Source organism: Nannospalax galili, unplaced genomic scaffold, assembly GCF_000622305.1.
Source record: "Nannospalax galili isolate Female #2095 unplaced genomic scaffold, S.galili_v1.0 scaffold559, whole genome shotgun sequence".
NCBI lineage: Eukaryota > Metazoa > Chordata > Mammalia > Rodentia > Spalacidae > Nannospalax > Nannospalax galili.
This window is the reverse complement of record NW_008343479.1, coordinates 3,277,829-3,290,955: the sequence shown is the minus strand read 5'-3', so window position 1 is coordinate 3,290,955 and position 13,127 is coordinate 3,277,829. Positions and strand designations below refer to the sequence as shown.

Genomic DNA, 13,127 nt, shown 5'->3' with positions numbered 1-13,127 from the left:
GACACAGCAAAATGCAAGAAGCTAAAGTGAGAGACCGTCTTCCTCCCCTTCTCAGCTCTCATCTTCTCACTTCCCCACGTGGACATTTTGTGTACATAAAAGTATATAGCTCAGATTTTACATAGAAAACATTATAACTATGTCTTTATTTTTGCATAATATGTGACATGATGCGTGCAATAGTCCTTGTTTTGTCCCTTTATTTAAAGACAACACTAAGAGCCCCCTTTCCATTCTTGTTTGTATTCTGCCTCCACCTTTTAAAACTATTCCTGAGAGTAACCAGCATGGTCTCCTTGTAGTCTGTTGCATGAATAAAATAATTTTGTACTTGACCATGCTGATGGACATTGCCATTTGCTCTTTAGAGAACAGCATTGTAAATGAGCATGTGTACCATATATAGGTATAAATAATCTACATACATTGGATGCATTTTGGAAGGTGAAGTCTTGGCCAAACTATGCCTTTTAGTTTAACAGATATTGCCTAATAGCCTCCCAGTATTCTTACATATGAAAGGATGTTTCTCCATACCTGTCTCTCTTCACTGTATTTTGAAAATTTGAACTTGTTAGTATGATCATTGTAAACTCAAGGATGGGTTAGACTCCCACTGAAAGTGATGTGTAGGGAATGAAGAGCAAAGAGAACTTGCAAAGGGTAGGACATTGAATCAATGTTCCAAGTAAGTATACATTTCTTTAAAAAATTATCTCACAAGTTCTCTGGAATGAAACATGCACTTGAATGCTGAAAGTTATTCAAACAACCAGCTAGTTTTTCAGGTCAGCATTTGAAGGCCTTAACAAGTAGAACCAAGGTTCTGACCTTAAACTCCTTGAGTTCTTAGAACTTGTGAGACTGCATCCAGCATTCCATTTCCCAGCATGTTTTTATTAGTCACAGAGTTCATCATTAATGCATGCTGTGGGAGAAAGCATAAGTATAGAGCCACTAACAAGTTCTGAAAAAGAAAGTTATTCAGAGTTAGTAAGCCACTAGTTCTGGGCAGATCATCCATTTTAGTATGACAAGATGCAGCCTTTCCATGTCACTTCCATAATCTCAACAACAGGAAGCCTGTGTTTGCTACTATTCCAGGTAACCAGCGATCTTTCTGGGACGTTTATGAGGTACTCTTAAGAGTTTGATTTGCTATAGGTATGTCCTTTGGGTAATTTAACTACTGCATGTAAAAGATTTCCTTCAAGGTGGCACTAGCATCCCATGATTTATAATATTTATTGTTCCAAGAATAAAAGCCAAAAGATGCCTGACCTCAGTCTCATTTATTCCTTATACAGCTACATGGCTACTGAAATAACATAACACAAATTTACATGTTGCTTCACTTTGTTATGCTCTGAAATATTTTTAAACTCAAAAGTGATATTGACATGGACATACTGTTTCAGGAGGAACTTAGGAAATGTTTACCAATTTCTGCATCACACTGGATTCTTGACAGTTTTTCAATGCTGACTGATGTAGACAGAACCATTTTAGGGTTTATTTGGTTTCTCTGTGCCAGTATCCCTTTCTGAGCAAAAACTGCATCCCTATATCTCTGTTACTTGAAAGCAATGCATCGGAAGGATTTAGGTCTACAGCATATTAAAACTTCCTTCACTCTTTCACAACAACCTGGTGCCTGACGGCTAATACACTGGCAGCTCAGTGGCAATAATGGGATACTATGTACTGCTTGCTAGAGTACAACAGACAGAGAAGACTAAGAAGTGACTTGAAAGTGAAATACTGGCTGTTTATCTGTTAAGCTAGATCCCTAATGATTGCATCTACTCATAAATAAAGTTTCTTTATGGGAAAAATTTAAATGTTCATTTTCCTCTCAGTTAATATGCAAACCTCTTTGCATCATTCTGCAAAAGACAATGCAACTCATTTTCTGTGCTTATAAATTGTTCATTACCCTGCTCTCTGATGGCCAATTCATGGCTTCATCTGTAGTTTCGCACATCTCTTTGCCAAATAAACTTGGTGGTGGCATAAATACAAGGTGCTGAAGAAAACACATTTGGGGTCAGGAGAGGAACACACATCCCATACGAAAGCTCAAGCCTATCATTTTTAATTTTGTAACTTCTTGTTTGTACATATTAATATGTGAGAGTTCAGTAAAATAATGGCTTCAGCTGGCCTCACTGACCAATTTCTTATTCGTGCATGTAAGTGGTGTTTAAAAACTTTTCTCATTGATCTCATTGAACAAAGGAGTCTCAATTACTAGGGTAAAACTAGCATTCTCTAGGAAGAAGTCTTTATTTTCATGTGATTATGGGTGTGAAATGCTGTAACCTGCAAAGTTCAACACAGATAATCTTGTTTTATATTGCTTAGGGTCTAGGCGTCTCAAAGGCTACTTTCCCACTTTAACGAGGAGAAGGTTTGTTTTGTTTTGTTTTGTTTTTATTGCAGGACTGCCACATTATCTTAAATGGACCTCAGTATTAAGTCACCCCTTCATTCATATGAATAACGCTACTGGGACTGTTTCCCCTTACTGGCAACTCTTTTCCTTTGCGTGAAAATAATACTCAAATAATGACCCTTCTACCTCTCACTAAAATATGAAAACAATGAAATGCAAGGTGTGCAAGAGCTCTTCAGAGCAAGTAAAATCCACAGAGAAAACAAAAATAACTGCTTTCATATCATCTCTAGTAGTGTGGAGAGAAGAGTCTGAGTACATCTGTTACTGCTGAGTTTAAGAAGCTATCCAGAGAAGTTATTTCCAATTAAAACTCTGTGCACCAACAATAAACTATGCTGCAGAGCTTTTAATTAAATAAAAAAAAAATGGTTGGATTTAAACCCACACTATCTCCGGGCTCTGTTTGCATTAAAGGATTAGATTGATGAGATGTTTCGATTTTATTGTTTTAAACATGTGTTTCAGATGGTGCTCTCGGATCTACCATGTGAAGAAAATGAAATGTAAGTAAATAACAACAGATTCCATGCTTCTTTTTTAACATTTTAAAAATTTAAAGAATCATATTCAAGTTATTTGAAAAGGCCTGAAAGGTTTTCAAGTAAGTACTTATTCTCACGTTAAAAAAAGAAAAAAAAAATCTTATCTTCTAGAAAACAGGAAACAAAATCATCACTAAGCTTTGTTGATTAAGTAAGGGATCTGGTATTTCCAGGTGTTTTTTCTACAGCGCCTTCCTCCCAGGAGGTTTCAGGGGCCCTTTAAGGTCAGGGGAGAACTGGGACTTCATCTCTCCTTACATCCCACTTGTAAGTACGGAAATAACAAGAGGCAGTTTCAGAATAGTTCAGTGCCAAATATAAGCAAATTAACCCAAATTCTAATCTGTGTCATGTGTGTATTCCAAAGGGCATCCGGTATAAATTATGTGAATAATTGATTCATTTCCTTACTTTTTGTGCCATAGACTTAATGGTTCTCAGAATTCTATTTAGGAGATGAGGAGAAGGTGCCATTAATAATGCCAATGGTGATTAATGGGAACTGTAACACAGTGTGACTTAGCACAAGTGTCAGAAAAACACTTCTGCCAAGTGCTGTGCTCTGGTTGCAATGCTCTGCCAGCCAGCTGTTTGCAATTATCAGTGCCTAATACCCTCAAATCCCTGTCTCTGGGCACTGATTCTAAAGCAAGAGACCAGGCCAAATGGGTGCTGTCCTTAGCTTAGGATCATTCACCTGTTGCATGTGGATCCATCTTGTTGATCATCTGCTTAAGTGTGTGTCACTCTTTCTGCACTACATGACCTTCAACACCTTTTCTTTGCATCCATTTTGGGTCTGCTTTTGTCCTCTGTCTTCTACTGCTTGTGACCTAACAGTTTTTGACTGTGTTTACCTGACTCTCAAAGCCACCTCTTTGTTTTCTGCCTTTATAATAAAGACACATAATTGGGAAGGACCTTAAATGTTGAATCTTCTCATTAATCAACATGGTAAGGAAAAATGGTATCAGGGAGCATTTTTTAATGTTTTTTTTTATTTTTATTTTATGTGTAAGCATGTATTGCTTGCATGTAGGTAAGTGCACCCGTGTAGTGCAATGCCCACAGAGGACAGAAGAAGCAGTTGGATCCCCTGGAACTGGAGTTTCAGACAATTGTTACCTGCAGTGTGGGTGCGGGGATTTGAGTCTGGGTCTTCTGCAAGAACATTCAGTGTTCTTAACTGCTGAGCCATCTCTCCAGTCCCTCAAGGGAGCAATTTAAGCTGATTTTACAGCTTATGAGGCTACAAGTCTCCTTTTCACATGGAGAAATTGAGAATAAGAGTGAGATAATCAATCCAAAGCAGAAATTTAACTGATGCTTTGATATGATTTCTTTTTTGGTAAATGATTTTACATCTAAGAGGCTGTTATATTATCTTTATTTTCCTTTTGAGTAAAAATCAGGAAACTGACTCACATAGAATTCAAAATAGAGCAAAATAAAGATAGAGCTGGCAGAGAATTAACTGAGATTGCAGAGATGTAACTTAAAATAAGTAAATAGATTGAAGATAGAAATAATAGCTTGAATGTTACATAGGATGGTGTTAGAAGATGAATCTATAATAAAAAAAAACATGCTATTTTATCAGAGTAAAAGTCTCCAAACAATATTATCTTTCTGCATACAAACCTACTAGATTACAGGGGAAAGGATCAAGAGACATGGTTAACACTAAATATCCTTCCGGAATTAAAAACATAAAAGAAAAACAACTTTCCAAAATTCATGTGCCAACTAGACACAAAGGAGAAAGATTTGGATTAGCATGCAAGCAAGAAAAGGCGGAGAAACTGGGGAAGGAAGAGTGACTCTGGTGGAGGCTGTGTGAGAAGTGGATTCTGATAAGCCAGGAGTAATTTTTCAGTGACTCAACTTTTATGCTAAAGCACTACCATGACAGTTTATATACATTTGCTGCTATAAAAATAATCTATTATGGGTTCTATCTAAATTTGTTTCCAAATGTGGGACAGGCCCTTTTATGATCTGATTTACTCATTTTGTATTTATAATTGCATGTTTAGTATACATAATCTATTGTTCTGCATTGTGCAAAATCTAAATATTATAATATGAAATAAAACATGTTGCTGCCCCTTTTAACTAATTATGCTTTTAATCTATTTGCCTCACCATAAATAACAAATTACACTATCCAAGAGTACATAATGATTTCCAAAATGAATATGATTTACAGATAAAGGATTCTGTAAATTAATTGTATTAATAGATTTCTTACAGGATATATCACCATTTTGCTTGGCTGAGTGGTTTTAAACATTTTGTCCAATAGTAGTAAAATGGCGGAGTGTGATGGTCCATGGCTGTAATCCCAGAACTCTGGAGGGATGTTGAGGCACAAAGATCTCAAGTTCAGGCTGCTCTGCACAAATTGCTTAGTCTATGACTGAGTGCTCTGAATTGCTCAAGGGGAATTACAGTAATGCGGTCCTACCTTATATCACTGAGAGTTTAAAGTGAGGACTTTCGCTTGAAGCCATGGACTTGGTCCAGGGAGTTTTTGGTGTAGAAACGCTGGGTAACAGCAACTGAGGAGGCACTGAGAAGCTCTGTCAATTTCCTCTTGGATCCATCAAATTAATGATTTGTCATTTCAGTCCATGGATTCACAGCACAGAGAACAGCAGCAAAGATCAAATAATCTAACCACTGTGTAAAGAAAGAACCATTTCTTAGTTTTTCTAGTAGAGACATAAACTATGTCCTTGGACATCTACTAGTAGAGAATTCTAATCATTGCAAATGTTTTCTTAAAACTTGTAATTTTGTATCACTTCTCCGCATATCTTTTTAACATTAATCCCTGAATGATAACTTCATTTTCCAAAATATAAACTATTCCTACTCTAAAAATACTATATTTTCGTTATTTTATTTATTTTTTATTGTATGTATATGAGTGTTTTGCCTGCATGTATGTAAGTGCACCCAGGGTGTGAACTGCCCAAAGAGGCCAGAAGAGAGCATTGTATCTCCCTGAAACTGGAGTTACAGACAGTCGTTAGTCATCATGTGGGTGCTGGGAACTGAAACTAGGTCCTCTGAAAGAGCAGCCAGTGCTCTTAACCACTGAGCCATCTCTCCAACCCCTGAAAATATTATGTTTTAAATTTGAACAATTATAATACTTTTAGAGTTCAGATACATTTAAGGACTCAAAAGTTATTGTTGAAAAATCAAATTTGAAAAAGAACTGGAATTGGTAAGTAGGAAAGACATCTGTGGACTGCGAAGACTCATATTCTAGGTTAGGTTCCTTGTCTCTGAGCAACTTGAAAAGTTTCTTCCTGAATTTACCAAATTAGTGAATTGAAGTTTTTCCCACTCTGGAGCTCAGGTATGCAGTGTGTAGAATGCTTAGGATGAAATAAATGATCCCCAGTAGCAAACACTGAAAACGCACTGGAACTTCTTTTCCCTTTTATCAGAACCTCCACCAGAGGGTGCAAAGGGCTCAGAAAGAGAAAAGGAAATGAGGGTGGGTAGTTGGGAGCACAGAAATCAATGTTCAGGGGTTCAAAAGATAGAATTAAGGAATAAAATGAAGTGCTTATTCCCTAGAATTGACTTTAAGTTGTATAGATCATCTTGACATGGAAAGGGAGAGGGTTTGAGATTTCTATTTGGAAGGAGATAAAATAATAGATATTCCTAGCTAGGAGCATAGATGTCAAGATTCTCAAACAAGAGCTTCTGGTTTGTTATTGGTTAAGACAGCATGAAATTTCTCCTACATTCATATCTTAAGTAGGATAATATGATTTTAAAATTTTGAATTTTATGATATTTTAATTGTAAGGTATTACAATTAAATATTTAATTGTAAGGTATGATGTACATACCTTACAAATACTCAAATAGTGTAAAAATACTAAGCTATCTCAAAGAATTTGTTTTTTACTTGGATGCTGTAGAAATAGTTCCTGCTTTACACAGATGATTGGAGTATTTGATCAATATTCTCTGTCCTCAGTTGATAAAGTATTGCACAAACAGTTCCCTGAGTTCAATCCCCAGAACCCATAGCAATGGGATTGTATCCCATCTATCATTAATTATCTTGAAGATCCTTCACTGGAGATGAATTGACTTTGGAATTCTTTTTTTTAACTTTTTTAAAAAAATTATTATTTTTATATTTTTATGTGTTTGAGAGTATTACCTGCATATAAGTAAGTGCACCTGTGTTATACAATGCCCGTGGAGGACAGAAGAGGCTGTCAGATCCCCTGGAACTGGAATTATGGAGAGTTGTTAGCTGCCATGTGGGTTCTGGGATTTGAACCCAGGTCTTCTGTCAGAATACTCAGTGTTCTTAACTGCTGAGCCATCTCTCCAGCCCCGATTGGGATTCTTTTTAAAATTACATTGGGTTTCCATTTTTCTTTTAGCCACTTGTGTTGATACACTTTGCTAGCCACTGTAGGCGCTCAAAAATAAAAACAAACCAAAAATCCAAAGCACAAAACAAAGAAGCAAAAATAAGCAAACAAAATTCTACCTCAGTGACTGACTTTTGGGTTTGGGAAATTTTTTTTTAAGAAATAATGCTTTGATTCTTAGAGAATTTCATACAACGTGTTTTGATCATATTCAGACCCCCTCTCTTGCCTCCTCTCAGATGCATTCCCACTTTTTTTACGCCCTCCTCACTTAATGTCCTCTATTATTTTTTTAAGGTCTATTGAGTCCAAGTTTTATTCCTTAAATCTCTTGGGTGTGGGTCCATCCTCTGGAGCGTGGTCAACATAGTTGGTGTCATACTCAGGGAAAATTGATTCTCTCCCAGTAGCTATCAATTGCCAATAGATCCTCTGTTAGGACTGGGGCTTATTGCCCACCTTCCCCACCCAAGCTGAGTTTTCTTTGGTTTGGTCCTGTACAGGACTTATGCATGCTTTCACAAGCACTGTGGGTTCCTATGTTCAACTGCCCTGTTTTATATTGAAAATACAGTTTCTTTGTATTCATCACTACCTCTGGCTCTCACAGCCTGCCCAACCCCCTATACAACAATGAACTCTTGAGTCTACGTCTCTTCTGCAAGTTGACCAGTTGTATCTGTGTTAATCATGCTTGAGGGAAAAAACTTAAGGTTGCATTTCAGACATGCTACACATAAGGGTATACTACCTCCTGAGGAATGCTGGGATCAATAAATTTGGAATGTTTTCAAACTGACAAGCTTTTCATGTCTCTTTTATGATGGCTGACAGGGACATGACTAAAAGTGGCTCCATCCTCAGAACCTTGAGGCTCTGAGGATGAATTCCCATTGTGCACTCACATGACACCATGACAGCATCCACGTACTGAAGTCTGAAAGAAGTCCCTCTGCATTCAGTGTACCGTGCCTGGCATAGTAGGTACTCTGAGCTGAACAGCACGCACATCTTTATAGCTGGCAAGTTAAATCCACTGTGACCTTTGCTTTGGTATGATCTTCTAAAACCTCTCAGAAATGACTGAGTTGTGCCTAGACACACAAGTGATTCAGCCTTTCTCACTGAAAAGATCAATTCCAAGGCTCCTCAGTAACCTACGCTGTGACTGCATGCCTTTGTTTTCCTACCAGCATAACTTCTTTTCTTACCAATTATCTAGTCAGAAAGAAACCTATCGCCCGATGCTTGGTATTTCCTACCTTGATGCTAAAGATTAACAGGGATTATAAACCCTCCTTAGATCATCTGAATTGTAAAGGGCTCTAGATACCTGAAAAACCAGAATGGTGGAATGATTCCTAATAGCTATGACATGGTGACTTTAAAATGTTTGCCACTACCTCTCCTATGCTCCAGAGGATTTGATTTTCCAATCAAAGCTACTGCCATGGAGTGCTGTGTTTACCTGTGTAATGCTTTCAAACTTACTTCTCAGTGCCTGGAACGGAGTGGGCATAGGGTAAACATTTGCTTATTATACTGGGAACAGGTATAGAGGGTGGAGTAAATAGGTGTAGTAAGTACAAAGTTTACAGCCTCAAAGAATGGTGTTTAAGACACTGGAATTTTAACACTTTCTGCTCTTTTATTATCAGGTGTATAAATTATAATGATCAACACCCTAATGGCAGGTATGTCTGGTAAGTTTCTCCACAATTTGCTTTATAAAACATAATTGTATATACACACTTGTCTTCCTAAATAATTTGAAATGGAACATAAAACCATACAGGGGGATTTTTAGGGGCATCTAGTCAATGGCTTTCAGGCCATTGGCTACTGTTTGCTGAACACCTCCTATGATAAGAAATTTACTGTTTTTAAGATTTGGAGTTTATTCTAAAGTTAGACTTTATTCTTTAACTTTATTCTAAAGTTGTTAAAGATAAAATAATTGCTCTTTGCTGAAATTGCTCTAAATGATTCCAAATTTTTTTTACTGAAAAGCAGAATAAGGATCTACCTTTATGAGCGTCATAAACTTTAAAATAGTTGTTCTAAGTCCCAGCGTCATCACTGTTGTGTTTTCCAAACTTAACATTAGCAGTCTATCAGTTAGATACTCAGCTCCTCAAAGGTAGAGACCAAATATTGTCTATCTTGAATCCACGGCCCTGATCCCATATGTGTGTGTGTGTGTGTGTGTGTGTGTGTGTGTATGTGTGTGTGTGTATGTGTGTGTTTAAATACTAACTGAATGAATGGATGGAAGTTTGAATAAAAGGAAGAAGGAAACAGAGAGGAAAAGAGAAGGGAAGAAGGAAAGAAAAATAACATCACTTTTTAAACTAACTTTTTCAAAAAACAAACGATTATTTCCAGTTGGTAGCATCACCTTCCAGGTCCATTGCCAATGTATGGTGGTGAGACATTGCCTGAAAACCTTGACATCCCAGTTTTCTTCCACCTATACTGAGTCTCTGTCCACTTTGCAGTAGTGACAGACACTCTTATACTCCTTCATGGCCCACCTCACTCCTCCTCTGCTACTTTTGATGTCAGGTTGGTACTGCTGATTTTCTCAGTTGCTCTCCTCTGTGGAGGTGTGTTCTTCTGTTTCCAGTGCTGGCTAAAAAGGTGGAGAATTCATACTCCCAGACGCACCATGGCTGTTTTTGCTGTTGGAGACTTGGACCCCATTTATGGTGAGTTATCTGCGCACTGCTGGATTCCTCTATGCTGTTGTGAAATACTTGCAAAGCACATTTTTTAGACAGAACAATGCATATATTATGGGAGACTCAACTGCATGTGCTCAGTCAGCATCCAGCATGAAGAGGGGAGAGGCTCACAAGCCCCATCCCTGCTGAGGAGCTATTGAGAGCTGCTGGCTTATAGGGGAGAGTCAATCTTCTGTAGCCATGCTCCAGGGCATGGCCCTATGCCCCTTATATATGGGCAGCACAAATTGCACTGAAGAGGACAAGAAGTTGAGAGGGAATAAGGCTGTAAGGAGGATCTGGGAGGAGTTGGAGAGAAATCAGGGGTGAATATGATAAAAATACATTGCATCCATGTGTGAAATTCTCAAAGAACTTATAAAAGTATGTTAAAAAGGAAACAATTCAATGATTCTTCTTGCTATCCCCCACTACCCTGCAAAGCCAGTACTTAAGAAGGGCAAGACACTGCAAATTCAAAAAAATGGTTATTTGGGAAAGAATACTTAAATTCTGCAATGAAAAACAGATCTCTGTCCTAAAATACAAAGTACTTTTCATGTAGTATAGAGGAAACTAGGGTCACTAACCTAACAAAATGTTTGTCAGATGCATATGCATGGTCAAATTGACCACTTTTTCTTTATTTAACTAGGGTTAACTGGTAAGTGTGATTTCCTTCCAACTAAACTTTTAATTTCTAAAGATGAGAATGCAGCCTTGTTTGTTCCTTCCCTCTCTGGGGGAAACCTCTTTCACTAAGCGATCTTAAATCTCCAAAGAAATCTGCTTCTAATTTTAAATATAAAACTACCCAATTATTCTGTCACAAATTTTGAAGGTCACTATTGTAGCCTTATTTGTCTAGTGGTTTTCTGTTACTGCATGGTGTTTTACATACGTACTATTGAACTTGCCTGAGCAAGCCTAAGTGTGGATAAAAAGATTCAGTCTAATATATTGCCTCAATAATCTGCACCTGGTAGCAGGGAGGGATGGGTACTAGAATTACTTTCTCTGTGTTTTGCTGAAATGACTACAAACACAATTTTAGGGACAGACTGTTTTCTAAAGAAAGTTAATATGATTGCAAGTTATTTCACATGTACCAAGTACTAAGCAATAAGACTCTTCAGGTGTTAACTTCATAAATGCCAATTTCAGAAAGTGATCACCATTTCTTTTGAGCAATATCTGCTTCCCTCACTCTTCTCATGAGTATATCTATGGGTCTTTGCTGTGAGTCAATAAATAGACTTCAAACTGCCCAGATGAAAAATTAACCATGAAAATTAGAGCTGAGTACTGATATCCTAGCCAGTTTGTCCTTGGATAGTAAGCACTGCCTAACTTTCTGAACATCCAGTAGTCTTCCATAACTGGAGGGATTATGTTCTAGAATCTTTATTTTGACCATCATTGAATTCTTTCTCCCAACCCCTCTCTCTAGCTCCTGAATCTTATTTTTCTAAAGAAATACTTAAACCCTCTTCTGAAGTCTCATCTACTGATACCCATCTTCTAGGACAAAGACTAGCTTGCTTATTCTCCTTTATTCTTCTCTTACCAAATGAGACTGGGTATTAAGAGGCCCCACTTTCTGCCCCTCACCCAGCCTGAGGGCGGTCCCTATGGCTTTAATGCAGTCTTTGATCCAGATGTTGCCTCACAGTTGTGCCTTTTGTCACTCTTATTTCCCTTTCCCAAAATAAAATGCAGAAGAGCAATTTAGGAAATGTCACCCTAGAGTCTACTTAGCTAGTAATTTCAGAAAATCAAATCCAGATAATTAATATTTTGAGATAATATGCAACCTGGGCCCACTCTGAATTTTCTTTCCTAGGAGAGTTTTCTTTCTTCTTTCACACTCTGAACAAACAAGTCTTCTAAGTATTTATTCTCCAGGGAAGTGAGAGCCCTCCTGGATGTTGCAGTGGCTACATGATCAGGTGCAGGTCAAAACTACCTTAGCTACTAACACTTAGATGTTTGCACATGCGTCTCTAATCTCTATGTATCTGATTATTACTAGTCACCATTGGTTATTTTCTGAGATCCACCTGAGCATGGTTATAAAATCATCGGGTAAATTTCAACGATAATGTGTCTCACCTCTACTAGTAAACATGGAGCAAATTTTTATGCTTCTTCCCCAAATATAACTCATTTTTTAAAATTTGTTGATTTTTCTATATTTTATACAGAACATCCCAATCTTATTCATCTATATACCCACAATCCCCTGCACTGGAGCCCATATATTCTGTAATCCCTGTTACTGTCCACTGTGTTGTCGGTGCCCCCAGCCACTCTCCAGTGCTTATCCATCCACTGAATCTAGTCAGCCTATCTAGAGTTCCTTGTGTTAGGAAGATCAGCTCTTCCTCATCTAGCAGAAATCAGTTGTCAATATTCCTTTAGATAAGATTGGGGTCTGCTGTTCATTTTCCCAGTTCTATGCTGGGTTGCTGTCTGAGAGTCTCTTGGGCTACCGTGGCCAACAACTCAAAGGAAGGTATCTCCTGTCTGGCATTATTTCTTGTTATGTAATTAAAAAGGAGTTTTTCTGTATGAAACAATATATTTTAAAATGAAATGGAGATCCTTTTTAAAGGTTAAAACCTGTCAATTTTATGTCATAGGGTTTTTACTGAGTTCAATATTGTATAATTGTATTAATTCAATTGGGAACCTAAAAATTTATAGCCAATATTGAAAAAGATGCATCTTTGCTTTGGAAATTGTTAATGAACATGTTAATGCTATAATGAAATGCTTCTTCTAATCATGTGGTTATTAAATAAATAATTTTTAAAAACTACTGAAACTTTATATCATACTGGGTGTTCTAGTTTGCCTTCAATTGCTGTGACAAAACACTCTGACCAGTACCAACTTGAGGAAGGAAGGGTTTATTTGTCTTACATCTCCCAGGTCACAATTCATCAGGGAGCCCAAGGTAGGAACTCAGGGCAGGAACCCGGAGGCA

At 37.5% G+C, this 13,127-nt stretch overlaps 1 protein-coding gene across 1 annotated transcript in view; it reads left to right on the top strand.

Moving 5' to 3' along the window:
- Positions 1-1,038: 1,038 nt before the first annotated feature.
- The window catches only part of Tmem207 (transmembrane protein 207), a 27,300-nt gene continuing 15,211 nt past the window's right edge, over positions 1,039-13,127 (top strand). The window contains exons 1-4 of the mRNA XM_008839700.1: positions 1,039-1,104; positions 2,924-2,961; positions 9,074-9,118; positions 9,981-10,123. Of these exons, the coding sequence (XP_008837922.1) occupies positions 1,039-1,104; positions 2,924-2,961; positions 9,074-9,118; positions 9,981-10,123 (292 nt within the window). The remainder of the gene's footprint in view (positions 1,105-2,923; positions 2,962-9,073; positions 9,119-9,980; positions 10,124-13,127) is intronic.